This window comes from Sinocyclocheilus grahami, unplaced genomic scaffold (assembly GCF_001515645.1).
Source record: "Sinocyclocheilus grahami isolate Dianchi unplaced genomic scaffold, SAMN03320097.WGS_v1.1 scaffold277.1, whole genome shotgun sequence".
NCBI classification, from domain to species: domain Eukaryota; kingdom Metazoa; phylum Chordata; class Actinopteri; order Cypriniformes; family Cyprinidae; genus Sinocyclocheilus; species Sinocyclocheilus grahami.
In genome coordinates this window covers 1888419-1911845 of record NW_015505456.1, presented here as the reverse complement: position 1 = coordinate 1911845, position 23427 = coordinate 1888419, and the positions used below count along the sequence as shown (strand labels likewise).

Sequence of the window (23427 nt, the reverse complement as noted above, 5' to 3'; positions counted from 1 at the left end):
ATCCTTCAGGGGGAAATCTGTCACTGCTGAGCTGCTGCTTCTGCTTCGTTCGTGCATATTTTATCACTATCACTTAATCGCCTGGCGCAAGACAGAAGCCTACGAGCACCAGCAATGTAGTTTTTCAGATTTATGAGCTGGAGCTCAAATCCCCCCTCGTCTGTTCCCAGCGGCCGAGTCGAGCCGGGAGCTCGTGATTATTTTCTCTAACCAGTCCAGAGCGGTTTGGCTGGGTCGGTTAAACCCGTACGCTGGCAGGAGTGTGGCGCCGGGGGAGCGTCCGTCTGCCGTGACATTATTTTAGATCAGATCCTCACTGGAATCAGGCCAGTTCTGCCGTCCTTAATCCCTGATCTCACAGTCGGGATTCAGGAACAGTTCAACGATATGTGATCCTGTTGGGGGGACATATGCTAAACCAAGCGTGCCGGTTATTATATCAGTATGCAAATGATGCACAGATGACATGTAAACACAGAGCAATTAACATTCCATAAAGGTGGAAGTCTTGCCAGTGTGGTGAGGTACACCAAAAAGTTCAGATCCGGCACACACTTTAGCTGGTTTAGCCAAGTCTGTGTAAAGCCGTGCTGAGAGCTGGCACACGTGTCTGAAATCTCTCTCGGCCGTTGCGTGCGGCTGGCCTCTTGCCTTCTATTGTTTGGAGAACATGTTTGCTAAACAAACTGTTTTTGTTTGGGGATACTGGGTAAGGGATCAAGATATTTTTTGTTTGTTTGTTTTGTTTTTTATAAATACCCATCTAGCCTACACTGTAAAAAATGACCATGAATTTAACGGTAAAAGACTGTAAAAATGCTACAGTAAAAACCTGTTAAATGGTTAACGGCAAATTCCCCTACTATATACGGTGAAAAACTGTATTGGATATTACATGTATTGGACATTAATGTTATGGTAGTATACCGTTTTTGGAAGTGAAATAGACCGTATAATTTACAGTGAATAACCGTAAATTGACATTCCCAGAATTCCCTGCGTTACATTTCAAATTGGATGTTTTTTTTGTTGAAATAACTATGTTTCTTCTTAGTTTTTTCATATCAGTTTTGTATATTAGGGTTGTGTGTTACACCTAATGTTGTTAAATGAATGTTTATTGCATTATTTCAGTTTCATGTGTTTTACCATGATGGTGTTTAGAGTTTGTGTGAATGACACTGTGGACCTTCTATATATGTTATTATTTAAAAGCTGCTTGTGATGGGCTTTGGTTCATCATGGGACTTTCTCATCACCACCTGCATTTGGTGGTTATCAGTGTATTACAAAGGTACAAAACAGATTTCAGTACTTCAATAGGTTGGTATATTAACATTATATCAGTGAATGAAATTACGGTATTTAACTGTAAATTTAAGTTAAAAGCGTAAAACCTAAAACGATGCTACCGTATTTTTTACGGTACAATTCTGGCAACCACAGCTGCCGGATTTTTACCGTAAATTTTACGGAATTTGTTTTACAGTGTGTATATATATATATATATACAGTATATATATGTATATATATGTATGTGTGTGTATATAATTTATTTATTTATTTATTTACGTTAATACTAATGTAAGTTTAGTTATACAGTTTTAATAATGGTTAAACTAAATAAATAAATGTTAGTTATATTGTTAATTTATTATAGCTTGATCTGTTGTTCACAATATAACTATAGACTTAATGTGCATTGGATTTAATGTGTTTTTTTATAAATAACCCACTATGTAGATTCATATTTATTTATTTATTTATTTATTTATTTATGTTGAATATTTGTTAAATAGCCAGTTTACTAAATTAATTAATACATATTTATTTTTAATTGTAATATTAATTAGTTCATTATATTAGCTGGATTTATTGTTCACACAATAACTGGATTTAATGTGCACCTTGTTACCATGTTGCTTATTTGTTGATATTTTTTAATTAATTCATTCATTTATTTTTTTCATTCATTCATTCATTTATTCATTCATTTCACTAAATAGCCAACTAGCTAAATTAATATATACTACTAATAATAATACAACTTTGATAGATAGATAGATAGATAGATAGATAGATAGATAGATAGATAGATAGATAGATAGATAGATAGATAGATAGATAGATAGATACTGATGATGATATGGTACTGATTATATATTTTCAATAACTTTTAGGCTTCTGTTGTAGATGGTGCAGCCTTTCTAATCTTGCCAGTATGCAGTAATTTAATGATTAAGGTAATAAAAGTTACAGCGATAATTGAAAATACTGATAGATTTGAAAAAGAAGACTTGGCATTAGGATACATGGATGTGCTCTCGAGGGTGATTTTGACCTTCAGCCTCTACATACTTTTCACAATCCATTAAATTCGCAGTAGATAAAATGATGTCTCGTCCTACATTTTCTTCTTATTGAATATGCACTTTCACTACGAAATGTTGCCTTTAATGAGGAATGACTAGTAAGAGTACTTTGTCAAGGTCAGATCAGGGAAAATCTCTCTCCACGTCTCGCTCTGAGAGACAACAGAAGCCCAGGTGTTCGCACCGGCCGTGTCAGTGTTTCTTACGGATGTTTACGTAATGTGTTGTGAGCTCAGAGGTGAGAGGGTCGGGCTGGCTGCTGTCCCTGTCAGCTCGTGTTTACAGCATTTAACGCTGACGTGAGCAAAACACCCCACTGAGGATGACTCTCAGCAAACAAGCTAGCCATGGATAGTCCTCAGTTTGAATGTTTTTGCAAGAAATGCTCACAAAGGCTGCATTTAATTGATCAAAGTACAGTAAAGCCAGTAATATTCTGAAATATTATTGCAATTTAAAATAGCCATTTTCTACTGTATTTGAATATATTTTCAAATGTAATTTATTCCTGTGATACAAAGCTGAATTTTCAGCATCATTACTCCAGTCTTCAGTGCCACATGATCCTTCAGAAATCATTCTAATATGCAGAATTGATGTTCAAGAAACTTTTCTTATTATTAAAAATATTTACAGTTGGTGCTGCTTTTTGTAGAAACCATGATGCATTTTTTCCAGGATTCTTTGATTAATAGAGCGTTTACAAACTTATTTGTAACAGTATAAATGTCTTTACTGTCACTTTTGATAAATTGAATGCATTCTCGCTAAATAAAAGTATTCATTACTTTTGTCTGATAGTACTGTATATACGTGATTCTGATTTTTTTGAGTCAGTTCTTTGAAATGAATGTTAAAGAGTCTAAAATCTGTTTTGAATTCATGAGTTAATTCTAATGACTCATTATTCACTGAATCAATCCGAGCTGTTCTTGACTTACATAATGAACTGCAAGTGATTGCTTTTGTCTTGTTCAAATTAAAGTAAATTGAGAACTGTTACAATGATAGCATACGAGAGACTGAAAGCTTGTTCGTACTATATGATTAGTAGAAGATTCACATTTGTTTTATCATAATAAATGGTGCTTTATATTTAAAAAAATTACGAAGAAGGGGTATTTTTTTCAAAGAAGGTACAAAGTAGTAGTATTTATTGTATTGGTATTTAAATATACGGTACTATATATTCAGTAGGACTTCTATTCACTCTTCATGTACTAAAAGAATTGTTTCGTGGAATTGAATCAGAATCACTGAAATCTTTCAATAGTAATGCAGACAGGAAGCTCTGACTGAAATCACATGGTGAATATACTTCTCTCTCACACAGCACATATCCGAGTTGCTGGCCGTCGTTAGACTTCCATTCATTCACCCCAGTTACCTGCTGAACGTGGTGGACAATGAGGAGCTGATTAAATCGTCTGAGGCTTGCCGAGATCTGGTCAACGAGGCCAAGCGCTACCACATGCTGCCTCACGCGCGGCAGGAGATGCAGACGCCCAGGACGCGGCCGAGACTCTCTGCAGGTCAGATGCACGATTGCAACTTTTTACTTTCTAATTCTCATCTGTCTTTCTCTAGTCTCACGTTACTGTAGCCAGAGCTTTGACTAAACTGCATAAGGTCTGTTCCACACTGCAGCTGATTCTGGCTCAAGAACCAGCCGCTTACAGGAAAAGCGACCGTCTGGCTGAGATATAAAGCGATCAATCACAGTTTGTTTTGTTTTTATGAGCCGTGCAGGGGCAGGTTGAACTGAAATAATGATAACAAATATATGTTATTGTTTTTTCGTTTTCAGAAATGCATCACATTATGGATGTTAAATGGGTCGTGAATGCTGTTGCTGATGTTGAAACTCGGACAGATTGCATCTGGAAGATTACCTGTGCATGTTTTTTTTTTTCAAATTTTTTTTTTATTTCGAACTATTAAAAATACAAAAGGAAAAAAAACATAATAAATATACAAATAAATACCAATAAACAAAAACAAACAAACAAATATATGTATTCTTTTACATATATTCAACCTGTTTGGAATAAAAAAAGGGTAGGTAGAAGCCCTAGGCTTATTAAATCCTACCCTGAGTAATTACCAATACCAAATCACAATCAGCCATAATAAATCAGACATACCATTTTGAATAATACAAAAATACTAGTCCAAATTACGTCCTACTTTATCTATTAAGATAAACAAGACAAACAGAAACAAAATCAAGCAGTATTAACAACAATGTTGAAATTCTCACGCTCACCCCCCACTTCTGTATTTATCAAAAATAAATCTTTTATACCTACTTTTAAATTGCAACATATTAACACTTTCTTTGATATATCCGTTTAATCTATTCCACAGTATCACCCCACAAATCGAAATACACATACTTCTGAGTTTTGTCCGTGCATTTTGCTGTCTCATATTTAAAGCCCTTCTCAAAAAGCGATAAAAAAAAGCTTCAAAACCACATTTATTGTTTGTATTTTGTTATTAAATGGAGATCTGAGACTTTGATTCAATCAAAAGCAACAAAGCTTATTGCGATTATTGGGTGGGAGGCGTGCTACAAATAATGTTTAGTAATGTTTTATTCAAGCAGAGTTCAACAAATGAAGATTAAAAATGATGAATCAATATTGTCAACCTAGAACTAGCTTCCACAGTGCTGATATATTTACCTGTTATAGTTTATCTATGTTGAGTGCATGAAATAGACACTAAAACAGTCAAAATGTTCCATCTGAGAAGCGTTAATTCAATTAATTCTCTTTCAGCCAAAACGGAAAATTCATTTTGGGCTGAATATTTTCGATTGCCGGTGCATCACTAGTTCCCCCACAAGCCATTGCCCCTCTGAAGTATCAAAATCTGCTCTTTTTGAGTCAACAAATGGCAGATGTTCAATGTCCGTGTGGTTATTCTGATAGCTGTGCATCTCAGTGTCATTGTAGCGGCTCTGACTGTATCTGAAGTCAATCTCAGGCTGCTGAAAAAATGCAACCAAACTAATTTATGGTTCAATAAGGCTGTCTTCATGCAGCGCTGTGAATCACTCTCGCTCTCTCCTCGCACAGCCGCTCCAGCCCCCATGATTCCCTCAGCAAGGCGTGAGCCCGTGAGTGAGCTGTACATTTATTTCATCTTGATATACTGTGGCTCTCTTTCTCTCGCCCCTGAGTTTTATTGATCTGTGCCCACTGCCTGCGAGCTTCAGTGTAAATATTGTGTCAAAATCAAATCAATTTAAGAGCGATTTAAACCCTGATGATTGTAACCACTCTAAGTTCGTCTGCCTTGGGAAAGCTAGCGTGTCTCCGACATAGTGATGATAACACTCGTTGCCTTCTCTAGTGCAGCTCAACCAGGTCTCGTCCCATTCGTCGATATTTGTGATATCATAAATAAAATATGCGTTGTAGTTTGTTGTCGAGTCGTTCGTTGTAGTTTTTGAAAAGTGATTTCTGTTAAATAAAATATCTCCTTTTGAAGTGGACGTTGAGCTTTGTAACTTTGCAGATCTTTTTTATGCTCAAACAGCAACATTACAGACTAACTAAAGTTGAAAAAGTGAAAAAGCATAATAGGACCCCTTTAAAGTATATCACATCTGATGATATGAACAGGATTTATCTAGCACACACACAAAAAAAACTAAATATCCCTTACTAAATAAATTAATAAAACAGCAAGTGAATGAGTCAAATAAATTAATTTAGACATGTACCTTGAAAATACCATGCTATTTGTGCTACATGTTATATCCCATGTGTGCAATTTGAATATGGTACTCTTTTAATACCATGGGATATAGCATGTAGCAGAAATAACATGGTACTTATAAGGGACATGTCTAAATTCATCCCAATATAGTAATTTTTAGCTGGAAATTTAATTTAAAAAAATCTCATCTGATTATTTGAGAAGGATCTATAACTAAAAATATTGATTAAAATAATTTAAGAGCTTTAAATGATTAAATCAAATTAATCTCAGTTGGTGACAGCATTAAGTTTGAATGTTTGTTTCAGAAAATAAAATGCTACTTATTAAAAAATATGCACCTGCAGTGCAGGTCTGATGTTGTGATGTTTGGTTGTAATACAATTTTAATGATGTGTTAAACCATTAGCAACGTTCTGCCTGCTCTCTAGGTGCCATTTTTATTTTAGAACCACAATGGATATGCAGATTATCAGTAAATGATGATTTTTTTGTCTTTTTCTCACACAATGTACACATATGATAGGAAGATTAGAATATAATCATATGGGTTTTTTAAATACTTTTTATTATAGCGATTTTTTGTACTTTTTGGAGCTTGACAGTCATGAGGATGAGTAAATAACTCCAGAAATTCTTTGGTAAACTATTTGTAAACTATTCTTACTATTTGGTAAATTATTCCTAAATATTTAGTTGAAATGCCATGTAGGGGCAATCTAGAATTTTTTTTATTTATTTATTTAATTTGATTGAATATACATGAATTGTTCAAATTAGTCAATTCACTAGAGTGGATTAATTGAGTAGAATGAATCAAATCACTAGAGTGAATCGATTCACTAAAATGAATTAGACTTCCCAACTCTGTATGAGAGGCATGTTTGATTATTACATGTTTTATCACACTACACTTCTTGAAAAAGTAGTTTGTTGCTGTAGAAGCAGTGGTGGACAGTAACGAAGTAGTTTTACTACTTAAGTACATTTTTCAAGTATCTGTACTTTACTGGAGTAGTTTTATTTTGAGTAACTTTTACTTTTACTTCACTACATTCCAAAGCATAAGATCGTACTTTTTACTTCACTACATTTCATAAAACTTATCGTTACTCCATATAATACAGTGGGGAAAAAAAGTATTTAGTCAGCCACCAATTGTGCAAGTTCTCCCACTTAAAAAGATGAGAGAGGCCTGTAATTTTCATCATAGGTATACCACAACTACGAGAGACAAAATGAGAAAAAAAAACCAGTGATTCAAATGAACCGTTTAGTGCAAGTCTCCAGTGAACTGAATTCATAAGTAAGAACCGGGAGATCTTGTGAGTGCGCGCGCGTCTGATGCTGTTAAAAATAAGTTACTAATGTCGAATTTTAGGATTAAGTATTGAAACTGAAAATCATATTTAGTCATCTTTTTAAGTGGGAGAACTTGCATAATTGGTGGCTGACTAAATACTTTTTTGCCCCACTGTATATCACATGCTCCGAGATGCAGAAGCGGTGTCTGATTCATGAACGAACTGATTCTATTCAATGAACCCGTTAAATCGGTTCGCAAATCGCTCCAAACGATTCATTCATGAATTGGAATAATCCGATTGCAGCTGTTCTCGAGTCGACAACTCACTGATTCAAATGAACCGTTTAGTTAGATAGATTACATCTGGGGGAAAAGAAAGAATGTGATGTTCAGAACATGGTAACTACAGTAAATATAAAAGTGGGAAGTGATGCCCTCTGGGGGCATTTGGCCAGGGGTGTTTTTACACCACAGACGAGGTTTGAGAAGAAAAAAATCATTATGAAAATCTAATTATATTTTCCTTATTATATTCATTATTTCCTTATTGGTTATTTTGGGAAAATCCCAGGTATTTTGAGCAGTAGAATTATAAAAAAATATATGCTAAGTAAGGAATAATTGACGACGGGCTGTTGAATTATTAGAAAAACAATGCACACCCGAGGTGGTGATGTGGCCAAGTAGCCTATATAAAACTGCAAAATAAACATTCATCTATCAGTACTTTTTACTTAAGTACATAAAAAATCAAGTACTTTTGTACTTTCACTCGAGTAAAATTGAAAACTGAGTACTTTTACTTTTACTGGAGTAATATTTTATTATACGGATCTGTACTTTTACTCAAGTACTTGATTTGTGTACTTCGTCCACCACTGTGTAGAAGCTACTCTACTTTAAAAACTACTGTCACACCACTGAAAAAGTGAAGGCTGTTTCGAATCAGAATCAGAAAGAGCTTTACACACAGATAATAAAAATGAGATGTGAATAAAATACACATGCATAAATATAAACCATACAAAAAAGAATACATTGTATGTACAGGTGTGCTATAGATGGAATAGGAATAGAATAAAATAAAATAAGTTGTAGGGATGTACTAGGGTTTAGGGTGATAAATAAGTATAAGGTTATTGCACATACTGTACTTTAATTGCACAATGGGAGAACATTAACTGTTCATGAGGTAGATTGCCTGGGGAAAGAAACTGTTCTTGTGCCTGGCTGTCCTGGTATTCGGTGCTCTGTAACGCCGACCAGATGGCAAAAGTTCAAAAAGGAGATGGCTTGGATGTGATGGATCCAGAGTGATTTTCTGAGCCCTTTTCCTCACTCTGGATGTATACAGTTCTTGGAGGGTAGGCAGGGGGACACCAATAATCCTTTCAGCAGTCCGAACCATTCTCTGTAGTCTTCTGATGTCTGATTTTGTAGCTGAACCAAACCAGACAGTTATTGAAGTGCACAGAACAGACTCGATGACGGCTGAGTAGAACTGTTTCAGCAGCTCCTGTGGCAGGTTGAATTTCCTCAGCTGGCGAAGGAAGTACAACCTCTGCTGGGCCTTTTTAACAATGGAGTCAATGTGAGTGTCCCACTTCAGGTCCTGAGAGATGGTGGTGCCCAGGAACCTGAATGACTCCACTGTCGTTACAGTGCTATCCATGATGGTGAGTGGGGGGAGTGCAGGGGGGTTCCTCCTGAAGTCCACGATCATCTCCACTGTTTTGAGGGTGTTCAGCTCCAAGTTGTTAAGACTGCACCAGACAGCCTTTAATATTAAGGTGGCATCATTACTTTTAGTTAGTTCCTTCCCATCACTGATTTTTTTTTTTTGGCCTTAAAAGTCATTCTAATATTTCTGAGTAAAGCCAGTCAAGCGGAATGGAAAGTCAGCCACACCAAAACATCACAGCGCTCGTCTGAGCCCAGCTGACTCCAGATACACCAGAGGTCTTCTTAATAAACATCTTTAAATGCTTGGTAAATATGATGCATAGTTTTCAACCTTTAAGAGCGCCATGTTTGTTTTTAATATTAAACGAGATATTTATGGAAATAAGCAGCCTCGGCAGAGGATCAAATTGCTCATGGGCTCTGATACTTGCTGGCCAGGACTCAGAAGCTCTTTTCAATAAAGCAAGGTTTAATAATTGTCTGAAAGGTATTACAAGCTGTGCATAGAAGTCATGTCACTCTGCAGAACGTATTTTCTGCATGGAGGAGTTAAAGTAATTGGTAAACAAATGCCGTTTTATGATGCTGAGAGAGTTTTGTTTCTATGCGGTGACAGCTGGTAAATGAACAGGAGGTTTTGTGATTTCACCAGATTGTAGATTAACAACTGATTTTTACCAGTTTTAATCATTTTGAATTGTTTATATGCGATAGTAACTCACAAAAGAATATACTTAAATGTACATTTAATACATCGTTTTTGAGCATCTTTATTAACAATGTACTGTTATCATCATAATTTTTTAGACATGTACTTTGAGAATACCATGGTATTTTTGAAGTACCTTGAATGTAAATATCCCGTAGGCAAACTAAATATGGTACTCTTTTATTAAAAAGAGTCACGCCGAATCACAGCCGTGCCGATATACAGCCATATCTCACGTCTACTCGTGTTATATTGAGTTTATACAACAGTTATAACAACGGAGTGTCTTTAAAAACCATTATTTGAAATCTAAACAAGTACATTTTCGCCTAAAAAAAACTCTTAAAACTACATTCCGTGACACAAAAACAGTATTATTTTTAAAATTATAGTGGATTTGGCCATCTGCCATGACACTCGCTGTGAGAAATACCGCAAGCAGAGTGATACAAACGATGAAACGATAGGGGTTCTGTTATCGCTCGTGTGTATATATATATATATATATATATATATATATAGGTATATATTTATTTATTTATTTATAACCATAAAATAATTACTTCTTTTATAATAAGAGGTTTGTCTCATTTGATTTTATTTGTTTATTTATTTATTTCAAACTTTTTAAAAGATTTGACTTCTGTTTCGTGTGAGATTTTCTACAGGTGAGTACAGTTGAGTTGAATGATTATTAAAAAAAAATTTTCATGCAATGACTTGCATGACTAGCTGATTGCATGAAAAAAATTTTTGAATAATCATCAATTGGTCATTCCTTGGAGTGCCAACCTTTTTTCTTCTTCTTCTTTTTTAAACCTTTATATTTTGGGTTGATTTGGTTGACCTACATTTAGCTTATCTCTTTTTTTCATGGTACCACCCAGTCCTTTTTTCTGTAAGGCTGCGTGCGCTCGTGTCCTCTGTGTTTCTTCCAACATCTGTGCCTCTTATTTGCTTACGAAGGATGGACATTTTTTTATTAAGTATTTGATTGTTTGGCTGTGTACAGGACTCTTGAGTGAACTCGTCTCTGGCTTGACCATCTGGCGGGCCATCTGATGGAGGTTATGAAACACCGCGTGAGGGCCCGTCACCCGTAAGACCTGTTTATGAAAAAGAGACGGCAAAGAGAGAGAAAACTAGGGTAGAAGTCAAAGACGAAGGGAAGCACAAATTGCTTTCTTTTTTAGCGACAGAGATTGAGGAAGTGCTGCCAGGAGTTTGTAATTGCCGTGTGTGTGTGTTTGTGTGCGACTGAATGCATTCGCTCTCCACCTGAGCTCAGCTGATAAGTCTCTTATGTATGAAAAGACACAGAAGAGGTGCTGTGATGTCACCCATGAAAGGTTCCTCGCCAAGCATGCACTCGATCAGAGCGTTCGGATATGCGTGCGTGTTTCTCTCAGAGCTGCAGGTAAGTGCCAGCTGTCTTCAGACTGATGGTACTCACCTGGGCCCTTCTCTTCCCTCGACGACACACCTGGCTCTCACACAGTAACTCGTGTAGACGGGCAATCCGTCCTAATTAAGCTCACGACAGTCTCTTTTTTCTGTGCTGCTGTGTGCCGGCAGGGAGGACTGCCGTCGCACCTATAACTCAAATTATGGTCAAATAACAAAGGGTTTGTTAATCTAGTTCACCCACACTTGTAGCTGATTAGCGGCCGGTCTTGTGGGTAGGTCAGGTGTGTAATTAGGAGCCATAAGGGACGAGAACTGTGAAAGGTGACCCTGTTCTGCTTAACTCCGACCCTGAACATAATATGATGTGTGAACTGCTTTACTAAAGCGGAAGCTTGATATTGTGACTCTTCTTAAGAGAATAAACATGAGGAAATTGTTTTTTGAAGTGTTATTAGCGGTGGCTTGTACAAAAGTGAACATTTTGTTATTATTTACTCAATCTCATGTTGTTTTAAACCTGTATGACTTACTTACTTCAGTGTAACACAAAAGAAGATACTTTGAAGAACAATGGGGTTCAGACATGGACTTACATCATATGGAGAACAGTATTATTTTAGTATTTTTATGTAGCCTATTAGTATAGTATATTAATGTTTTCGTTTAACTTTTATTTTTATATTTTCAGTTTCCATTTTTAGTATTTTTTAGTAGTTTTTTTTCTTCATTTTATTAGTTTATATATATATATATATATATATATATAGTAGTTTTTTTTTTTCATTTTTTTTGTTTATATATATATATATATATATATATATATATATATATATATATATATTTATATATAGGTTTGATTTATTTTTATTTCAGTTTTTATTTTAGTCATTTCAGTACTTCGACTTATTTCAGTTCCAAGGCAACATTTCAAAAAGTTGTTTAATTTTTTCATATTTTATTTTATTCCAGCTTAAACATAAATATTTGTTTATTCAGCAGTATTGTCACTGAATGCTTTAGATTTATTTATTTATTTATTTTTAATTTATTTATATGTTTTATTTTATTTGTGTGTGTGTGTGTATGTTTAAATCAGAATATTTTTTTATATATTTTTATGTACCTTTATAGTATTTATTATAAATTTGAATGAGCTTTTTTATATTTTCAGTTTTCATTCTATTTGTAGATTAAATTTTAGTAATTTAGTTTTGTGCCTTTGTTAAATTTGTATTATTATTTATAAATATTTCTATATAGCTTTAATTTATTTTTATTTGACTAATTTTAGTAGTTCAACTTATTTCATTTCAAAGGTAACATTTCAAAAGTTTTTTTAAGTAACATTTTTTTCATCTAATATTTATATTTTATTTTATTTTATTTCAGGTTTATTTAATTTTTATTACAAACAATTATTTTTAATAATTTTAGTTTTTAGTTAATAACAACAACATTGATGGAGAAGCAAAAACACTGAGACGTTTTTAAAATAGCATTTTCTTCCACAGTAAAGGGAAATGTATAAATCTCATGTGTCTTGAGGAGAGGTGTCCTATTACTTTTCTATGTGATTAGACTTACAATTTTTAAAATAGTGAATAATAAAACTGGCGTAAAATTTCATTGACTTTAATGTCATATGCATTAATGAAAGGACCTGAGCCGTATCTAGAGACCAGAATATCATAGAGACTTGATCATTTTTGATTTCAGAAACCAGCCAAAACTTTCAAGCAACCACAGCAACTCTCTAAACTATACTAATACATGCTATATACTTTACATTCTCTAATGGATGTTGTGCAGTCAGCACATTTTGGGGGGATATTAATGATTTTATGGGTTTGCGAGGAATGCAGTGCAAGTCGCTTTGGATGAAAGTATCTGCCTATTCAATAAATGTCTCATTCCAAAGCTGTTTATATGCACATTCTCATTCACTAGAACGAACAAAGCACCCTGACAGAGTTGGGATGCCATTTGTCCTGATAATTAATCTTAGTCTTTTGATCTGCCCTTATAGCGATTCATGCTTTTTCTAGCTATGGTGACCTATTGTAACCATGAAATGTTATTTATGTGAGTTAGACATCCATGTTAACTCCCAAATGGTAATTAATCTACACAGAACATAACCCAAACCCTAAGGCAAAGGTATAAACATTCAAAAGCATCTGGATTCAGTGCACAGACAGTTCTGTTTATATGTCTTTGCATCAAGCCCATCATAAGTCTTGTTTGAACAATAGCTGAGTAGTTTCACTCTATCACTTTATGTGGCTTCATAAAAGCCAGTATTGCAAGAGACGGTGTCGATACAAAGATTTACAGTGCATTTTATTTGCGTTTTCTGCTGAGTTAAGCTCACTACAGGTGGAGAAATTGGGCTCAGTGCTTGTGCCGTGTAAAATGTGAATGCAGCAACCTGTTAATATGGGTGCCAAAATAAATAAGCCGATTATGTGTGAAGTGTAAAACAGGGTTGAGAGTTTTAGCTTGGGTTTTACTCTTTTTGTGTCCAAAGATTAGACATTACAGAAGTCATTTTTATTCATTTAAACTACCATTTTGAAGTTTGGGGGTGTAAGATATTTTTGTTTTTGTAAGAAGGTTGTTTATGTTCTCCAAGGCAATAGTAATATTAATAATTTAAAATAACCGTTTTCTATTAAAATAAATATTAAGATGTAATTTATTCCTGTCAGCATCCATAGGTAGGTGTGGCTGACTCTTAACTTTTATAAAGAATATCTCTGTTACGTATTCGGTCCATGAACTTTCGTCTGCTAGCCATCAGAGGTCACCCTTTCCATTTTCATTGACTCTCGCACTACACACTGTTGCATATCATCCTGGACTACATATCCCATCATTCATTGCACTGATTGCACACAGCTGTTTCATATCACCCACTCACTATTTAACACTCACTCTGATCCCTTCCCGTCGCCGAGTATTGTTTAGCGCTTATCATTTGATAGCTACACTACAGAGCCCTCGTTAGTTTCCCTGACTTAGCCTACTCTTGCCTTGTCTGTTTTCTCGGTTTCTGATCCTTGCCTGGTTTCCTGGATTTATCCCTTTAGTCTCGCCCTTTTTGATTCTGTTCACCGTTCGTTGACCTTCGCTAGCCCTAGGATTATTCTTGTCTTGTCCACCATATTCCTGTTTGCCGTTGTCTGACCCATGCCTGTTTCTGACCACGCCTGTGAATAAAGCTTGCACATGGATCCGCACGTCTCACGTCTAGTCAGCCACGTTACAATCTCTTTGGTTTTGAGACTTTAGTCTTTGCAACTTTACAGATCTTCTTTATGCACCAAGAGCTTGTAACACTCCAAAGAGAAAGGAAAAATTGAAATCGCATCATATGACCCCTTTAATGTTGAAAACAGTTGTGCTGGTTAATATTTTTGTGGAAATGGTCATACATTTTTTTTTACAAGATTCCTTGATGAATAGAATTTTCCAAAGAACAGGATTTATTTGAAATCTGGAAATCTTAAATGTCCATATTGTCACTTTTGATCAATTTGATGCCGCCTTGCTAAATAAAAATATTAATTTCTTAAACAAACAAAAAAAACTTACTGACCCCAAACTTTTGATCAGTGGTGAATGTGCTTTGCAAGGTGTTATTATTCAAGTCACAGTATGCAGGTTACCCTGCAGGCCACATTTTGGACCCGTCTGATGTTTTATTATAGTCATCTGGTAACCCTGTCACTGAGTGAGCTGTATTTCTCTTGTTCTGTCATGTCATTTTTGTGCTGTATGTCTGCTGCTGTCAACTAATTAGCTCTTGTTTCAGAATCCGTCCTTCCTTTTGGCGACCATTCACAAAGCTTTGACACTTTATTGAGGTCACCGCTTCAGAGTGCAACATTCAATCGGCTGTTGGCGTGCGGCAGAAGGAGTCTAAGGTATTGGATTGTGCTGATTTGACACTCAGCCCAGTCCTTTACAGACCACAAACTGCTTTTACCGACTCATTTCTCTTAACTGCTTTTATCGGCAAAGTAGCAGCTTGAAGGGGAGGATGGAAGGGCAACGTTTTGCAGTGCGTCTGCGTTTGTTTAATTGATTTAGTCGTGCGACGACTGGAGGGCGAAGCTCATTGCTTTCTGCGTCTCACCTTCAGAGCAGGGTCCAGTCGGTTTAATTAGTCTCTTGCTCTGATAAAGCTCAGCGTCTCTGTAGATGCCTGTGGATATTACTGAAGCGGATTTGAAAAACTGGGCATGATCGTGAAGGAGTTTCAGCCACTGTCAGCTGCTCCGCGCCAGTCCCGACCCTTCTGTAACTATTGCATCAAAATTGGTGGTTTGTTCATTTTACAAACCTCCATGGTAATTGAATTTCCTGTTCACATGTCTTTTCGTTGGATTAATTCGTCCTAGAGTATGTAAATGATTAATGTATCAGCACTAATCGTAACATTTCGTGCAGTACTTTTCAGCTGTTGATAGCTTTTCCATTGTCTACTGGATGAAATTTACATTTTGAAGTGGATGATTTTGCGGCTGTGTTTGGCTCAGTGGGCCTGCAGTGTTTTAAATTCCCCTGTCAGGAAATTTTTGTCACACTTAATGCCACCATATTCAAGTATGACTAAAATTTTTGGTTGATAAACTATTAAATAAGACACTGCTGTTAAAAGACGATAGATAATGTATGCGGCAGTGCTCTACAGGGAGGAATTCTCCCTCCCGAGCACAAAGCTCACTCAGAATCATGTCTTACTTCCTGTCTGGGGGCTATTTCTCTTGTTGCAAAGGGCAGCGGCGTGCCGTTTGATTGCTGTTTGGTTCCCTTGTAAATGACAGCTCGCAGTGCAGTGGAATCTGAGTTTATGTGCAGATATTGTGACTGGAGTTTGAGCTGCTCTTAGTCTCAGCTTCAGACAGAATGCCTGCGGACCGTAAATTTAACAGCGTTTTTCCATTTAGAGCTCATTTGTGAGCAGGACACATTGTGGAAAATCTGGCAGTTTAAGAGGTTGTAATGTTGGCAGAAAAGTTCCCGTTTGAGTTTAAACAGCATTTTGGTGTTCACACTGTATGTGAGTTTGAGTTATGCACCATCAAGATTTAAATTGCAGACGCCTTTTAAATTCCAACTTAGTTCCTGAATTTGAATTGAGGTAGCAAACAGAATGCAGAATTGCAATTAAAATTTAAATTTTCAATAGTTTTATTTATAATGTTATAATATACAATACAATATTTTTAAAAATATGTAAAATATAATAAAATATAATTTTATATAATAATTAAAAAAAAAATTATAATGAAATATTATGAAGCAAAGTCAGTTGGTAAACGTTGTTAGATGTTTAAAATTGTGCATATTGTAATTAGTAATTATTATATGTATTTCTTAATATTTAATAAATAGATTTTTTTGGACCAGGGTGGAAGAACACTTCACATCTCAGAATGTATTTTTAATTGCATTTAAAAATTTAATGGACACTTTTTCTGGGATGACACGTTTCCACAGTTATTGCCAAATTTTTCATTCTTAAAAATGTTAATGTACAATTATAACGCAATATTTTGTATTTATTTATTTATTTGCCTTGGCATTACATAACATAAAACTTTTGCAGTTTTACTGCAATTAAATGTGTGAAAGTGGCTGTTGAAGGGACACGTCCTTCCTATGATATTTTCATTGATTTTTAAATAATTGAATTTTGTGTCCGCAAATCTTTAAATGATTGGTTATAATCCTAAATCTGATTCATATTGCACAAGAAAATACAAGTGTTTCTCAAAACTGCACTCTGATTGGATTGGTTGGCTTTACGCAAGCAGGTTCATATCAGTCCACTGAGAATCAAAGTCATGTTTATGTAATATGTTAAGTTTCCCTGCTTTCAGGTGTTTTACATTTATTTCCCAGGCTGTTACAATGAGGGCTTTTGATTTGCCAGTTTGGCAAGGCTTGTGGCATCAGTTCTTTGAAAGAGAGTCAAGCGGTTGTTTGAGGCACTTACTTTAATAGCCTTGAGCACACCTGTAGATTATGCTCTGCTTTCAGTTTTATAATTAGAAGCAAGCCGTGGTTGCTTGCTTTATATGAAGGTCAGATGACCCCAAGTCTGGATGGTTGCTGGCTGCAATTGATTCTTCTCAGAACTCTGCCTGAATGGAATAGTTCACCCAAAAAAATGAAATTTCTGTCAGCATTTACTCACCTTCATGCCGTTCCAAACTTGTATGACTTCATTTGCTATCCCTATCCCTTTAAAACATTACTTACCAGTCCAACCTTAGCCTTTTCTCAGAGAATCCTGTTTTATTTATTATTTATTTATTTTCATTTATAATGGAGTTTTATGGATTTTTATGGAAATTATCAAAAATATGGTAAAACATTGTTGCCAAGACTTGAATTTATTTATTTGCTTAATCATATTTTCATGTGTTTTAATCCATTTATAATTGATTATAATGATGTTTTAAGAAATGTCATGGAAATTATCAGTAATATGGCGAAACATTTTTGCCAAAAGATTGATTGATTTGATTGATTGATTGAAAATATTTTAATATGCTATTAATCTATTTATAATGGATTATAATGGAGCTTTATAGAATATTATGAAAAGTCTCAAAAATATTGTACAACATTGTAAGTTTATATTTATTTTAGTTAGTTAGTTAAACACATGTTTAATGTGTTTTAATGCATTCAAAATGTATTATAATAGAGTTTTATGGAATTTTGTGGATTTTTTGTTTTAGAATTGATTGATTGATTGATTGATTGTATCAATCAATTTTTTCCACCATGAGTACGCTTTACTAAAATCATGCTGTTAAAGAAAATTTCTCTGCAATGTATATTATGTATAATGTATAAATATACTTAGCAACAACTTAACCCCTTAGCATTCCTGTAAAATTAGCCTAATTTTACAGTGTACCACGGGCAGTACAGTGGGACGCTAACAGGTTAACTTGAGTTAGCAACAGTAACAAAAGGGGCGGAGCTTATCAAAAGGTCAGTTATGCCAATATTAATGCCTGAATACATGAGACTATACTACTGCAGTACCTGAGCCTGCAACAGTGAGCTGGACTGTCCAGTAAACACATGATCTGCAGTACAAGCTGAGGAGGAATGAGAGATCATAAGGTTACGGACAACATTAAAGGACACTTTGTACATGCATTACAGTTACTGTTAGAAAAATTTGTTTCGTTTTATCCCTAACTACATCATCATCATCATCATCATCATCATCATCATTCCCAGAAAATGTATTTCCAAGGTAGAGCGCTTAATAACTACTACAGGCCCGACCTATCCTCTCTTTTCATTTGCGATGCTTTTTGACTCGTTCCGGTGGGACTGGATTGAAGGGCAGCGAAATGTCTGGGTAAAAGCCCACACATACAAAGTTCAGACGGTCAGGGACGCCCGCGCCCACAGCGTCACCTGCCCGCCACGTCTTTCTGACAAGCGGGTTCAAAGCTGCAATTTATCTTGCAACCGTCGGAGAGTCTCGGAGGAGAGAGAGAACTTCCTCTCCTCTGGAATCAAAGACCTCTTCCACATCAAGCTTTTAATGGTCGGGAAGAGCAAGATGAGGGCAATTAGATGGAAATCAAGCCCGGTCTCGCCTGGGGGATCCGGGGTCTTGTTCTAGGCCAAGGGGGTGGCGGTTTAGAGCAGGTTTGGGTTTCCTCCCGATTGAGCACAGGAGGAGAGAAAAAGAGACAGTTATTTGCAGTCGTTCCCAATTCTGGATGTTATCATTATCGCTCTTTAGCTCAGTAGGGGATGAGAGCTACCTGGCCGCCCTGACATCCCGTCTGGCAAACCGTTATTTACCGATGGCAGCTGCTGAGCCAATGCCATAGATAGGACTCATTAAGGGGAAGTGAGGCGGAAGAGACGGGTGTGATTGTCCTGTGGGAGGCTGTGCGCGCCGAGCGAGGAGAAGCTCACCTGTCAAAGGTGTGCATCGCTAATCAACACAGCTTTTGCGTCGACATCAATGGGGGAAGCGGGCAAATAGGAAAAGTAGATGTGGGAACCGTGTGCTCCGCCCACCTCCAGCTTGATTGACAGGTGCTGGCCGAACTCCTCCTGGTTCACTTTTCTCACTTCCTGTTTCTGTTTACTTCTGTTTTTGTTTACTTTTCTATGACTGAGCTTGATTTAGGCTGTTTGAATGGAGTTAACTCGATTAAAATCAGCACACCTCGCTAAGGAGTGAAACGTTGCTCCAGCAGCCCTTTTGAAGGCTGAAAAAGGTCACGTGCTGCTCCAACAGACTCAAATCTCACAGGAATTAAGAAATGGCTGTGTTTGCTCTTTAGGGGTTACAGTGAAATTATTTATATATATATACTCGCTGACAGTAAGTGGATGTCCCGTTACTCTACGTCTGAATGGGATTTTTCCAATAGACCCGCCATGTTTTTTTCTTCCTCAGTTAATAAACAAATGTAAGCAAATTTCATCATCAGAAATACACTACCAGTCAACATCTACTCATTTTTTATTATTACTATTTACTAATACTATGAAATAGCATGCATGAAAGTATGGAAATTATGTAGTGACCAAAAATATTAAATCAGAACAATCTTATAATTTGAGCTTTTTAAACAGTTTTAAAGATGTTAACACTGTTGAAGGAGTTCACATGTTTGCTGGCCATTTATTGGTAGGTTTAAATCCATTAAAATGTAAATAATTATTTTGTTTTATGCCATGTCATGTCTGGTCAACCCATCCATTAAATGTAAATGATACTAATGATGATGATACTTTTTATTTTTGCTTTTTAAGTGCTTGACACTTATTGGTAGATTTTCCTGGTTAACTCATCCATTAAAATTGTAGTAATAATAATAATAAAATAATCAGTGTTATCATTCAAAACAATTTTAAATTGTTTAATTATAATTTTTTATTTATTGGTTGTAAAGAATTACATATGTAGGAAAATTTACATTTTTTCTGCGAATCTGGTTTCAAGCATATCTGCAAAATATGCAAACTTTAGACTGGTATTTAAAATTGGCAGATAAGCAAGATCAGCCCATAGTTGGTTGTTGTTAAGTTGTTAAGATTATAAAGATGCGGTTGTGGCTATACTTCCTTTTAGTTACTCTCTGTTCGCATTTTCACACCTAATTAAAAATGTAGTTTTGTAGGGTAAAAATTTAATTTTGCCATTTACAGTTATGCATTTGTTAAAAATAGAATGCATTGTCTATTTCATGCAGCCAAACAGATGGTTATGAGTTTAGTTAAGCTCTGATAATTCACTTACACTCTTCATTGGACACACATGCACAGACAGACTCTTCATAAGGGATGTTGGGTAACCTGGATACTAGTTTTTATATAAGATTCTATGTGCTGTATTTTAATATGCGTTTAATTTATATTACATAAACTGCCATTCAAAAGTTTGGGGTCGGAATTTTTTTAAATGTTTTTGAAAGAAGTCTCGTGCTCACCAGGGCTGCGTTTATTTGATCAAAAGTACATTAAAAACAGGATTTTTGTGAAATTGATAATTCACTTACACTCTTCATTGGACACACATGCACAGACAGACTCTTCATAAGGGATGTTGGGTAATCTGGATACTAGTTTTTATATAAGATTCTATGTGCTGTATTTTAATATGCGTTTAATTTATATTACATAAACTGCCATTCAAAAGTTTGGGGTCGGAATTTTTTAAAATGTTTTTGAAAGAAGTCTCGTGCTCACCAGGGCTGCGTTTATTTGATCAAAAGTACATTAAAAACAGGATTTTTGTGAAATATTACAATTTATAATAACAGTTTTCTATTTGAATATATTTTAACATGTAATTTATTCCTGTGATGCAAAGTTGAATTTTCAGCATCATTCCTCCAGTCTTCAGTGTCACATGATCCTTCAGAAATCATTCTAATATGCTGATTTGCTGCTCAAGAAACATTTATTATTATTATCAACGTTGAAAACAGTTGTGTGGATTTGTAATATTTTTGTCAGGATTCTTTGATGAATACAAATTTCAAATAAACAGCGTGTTTTTTTGTAACAGTGCAAAAGTCTTGACTGTCACTTTTGATGAATTTAATGTGTCCTATAAAGTATATTATAAAGTATTAAATCCTTAAAAAGTTTTTTTATTAAAAAACCCTACACTTTTGAACAATATATTTTCTTAATATTTTGGTGCCAAGATATTTGGCCTTTTTTAATGTGAAGAAAACAAAGGGAAATATAGTAAGTTTTATTATTTATGTCGTCACATTTCCTATCAAGTTATTATTATTATATGTATTTAGGATACTTAAAATGCCTATTGTGAAATTAGCTTTAGAAATGCACAAGTAGTTCAGAAAATGTTTAAAATGTCATTGAGTATGAAATTAAATTTCCCGAGTTTTATTCTTGTTTTAAGCATAAAGCGCAGTATTAAATAAATAAACAAACAAACAATAAATAATTAGCTAATTATTATTATTTTTTTTTTCAAAACAAAACAAAAATACAGCTCAAGTTATTATTATTATATGTATTTAGGATACTTAAAATGCCTATTGTGAAATTAGCTTTAGAAATGACAAGTAGTTCAGAAAATGTTTAAAATGTCATTATGAAATTAAATTTCCCGAGTTTTATTCTTGTTTTAAGCATAAAGCGCAGTATTAAATAAATAAACAAACAAACAATAAATAATTAGCTAATTATTATTATTATTTTTTTCAAAACAAAACAAAAATACAGCCTCGGGGTGGCTGGAAACTTGGACCATGTGGAAAGGTAATTTGTCCTGCAGTTAACTAGCTCAAGGGAAAATTAATGCACAGATGCATTGTGATGGTTTCTCAGATGATTCATATTGCACATTTACACTCAAAGCTGGAGGAGAACTGGATATTCTTAGAAACTAGCAGTGCCGTTGTAGTATCATTGATGTTATAGGTTTTGTTAATATTTTGAATTAGATTTTCGAATTTAGTTACAATTTTAGTTTTTTTTTTTTTTTCATTTTTATTAGATTTTGTTTTGTCTATACATACATGCATACATACATACATATATATATAGTTTTTAGTTTATATATTATATATTTTAGTTCAACAAACTAAACGAAAATGGGAAATGTTGCTTTGGCATGCTTATTGAATGCTTATTTTATTTCAAGTAATGAAAATGTTTTTTATGGTTTTAGTTTTGTTTTAGTTCCATGGTTTTTGTTACCCTGGATATTAGCGAGTATCTAAACGTCCATAAAATATTATTATATAGTTTTTTTAAATATATTTTTAAATACATTTTATTTTTTATATTTTCAGTTTTCATTTTAGTTCAAGTTTTAGTAATAGTTTTATAGGTTTATTTAAATTAAGTTTAAGTTTTTGTTTTAGTTGTTTATTTAGTTTTAATTATTTTAGTGCTTAAACTAAACAAAAGGAGAACTGTTGATTTGACAGCTAAAATTAATTTGTTTTATGTTTTTTTTTTCAATTAATGCACAAGTAATAAACCTGTACAGGCCTTCAAGTGCAGGTCAGAATTATCGTCAGTCAGAATACTGTATGCTAAAAGACACTATTATCTACTGTAAAGTTGCATTAATAAATTTAGCAGACATATTCACATTGATGTATAGGCTATTAAAGTAGGGAGGAGTTAGAGCAGACAACAACATAAAATATGAGTCATAATAATGCAATAACATGTTTATACTTTTTTTTTTTTATAAGAAATTGTAGGCACTTAGCCACTTCAGAAGATTTGCTGTAATATATTTTGTATGAATTTGTGTGATATACATTGGTGTGAAAAAGGTTTTGCCCCCTTCCTGTTTTTAAAATTTTTTGCATATTTGTCACACTTAAAAGATTCAGATCATCAAACTAATTTTAATATTACACAAAGATAATGCAAGTAAATACAAAATGCAGTTTTTAAATGATGATTTAATTTAAGGGAAAAAAGCTGTCCAAACCTACGTGGCCCTACGTGAAAAATTAATTGCCCCCTCCTGTTAAATCATGAAAGAACTGCAATTAACCACATTATTTTAGAAAGCTGAGTTAAATTTCACTAGCCACATTTGATTACTGCCAGACCTGTTGAATCAAGAAACCACTTAAACAGAACCTGTCTGACAAAGTGAAGCATGCTTAAAGAGCAACACATCATGCCACGATCTAAAGAAATTCAAGAACAGATGAGAA

General features: G+C 34.6%; 1 protein-coding gene across 1 annotated transcript in view; it reads left to right on the top strand.

Annotated features, from left to right (window-relative positions):
• LOC107600110 (kelch-like protein 29) overlaps positions 1 to 23427 on the top strand; it is a 273806-nt gene that overhangs the window by 220070 nt on the left and 30309 nt on the right. The window contains exons 8-11 of the mRNA XM_016291900.1: positions 2609 to 2610; positions 3706 to 3904; positions 5309 to 5507; positions 21968 to 22003. Coding sequence (XP_016147386.1) covers positions 2609 to 2610; positions 3706 to 3904; positions 5309 to 5507; positions 21968 to 22003 — 436 coding nt within the window. The remainder of the gene's footprint in view (positions 1 to 2608; positions 2611 to 3705; positions 3905 to 5308; positions 5508 to 21967; positions 22004 to 23427) is intronic.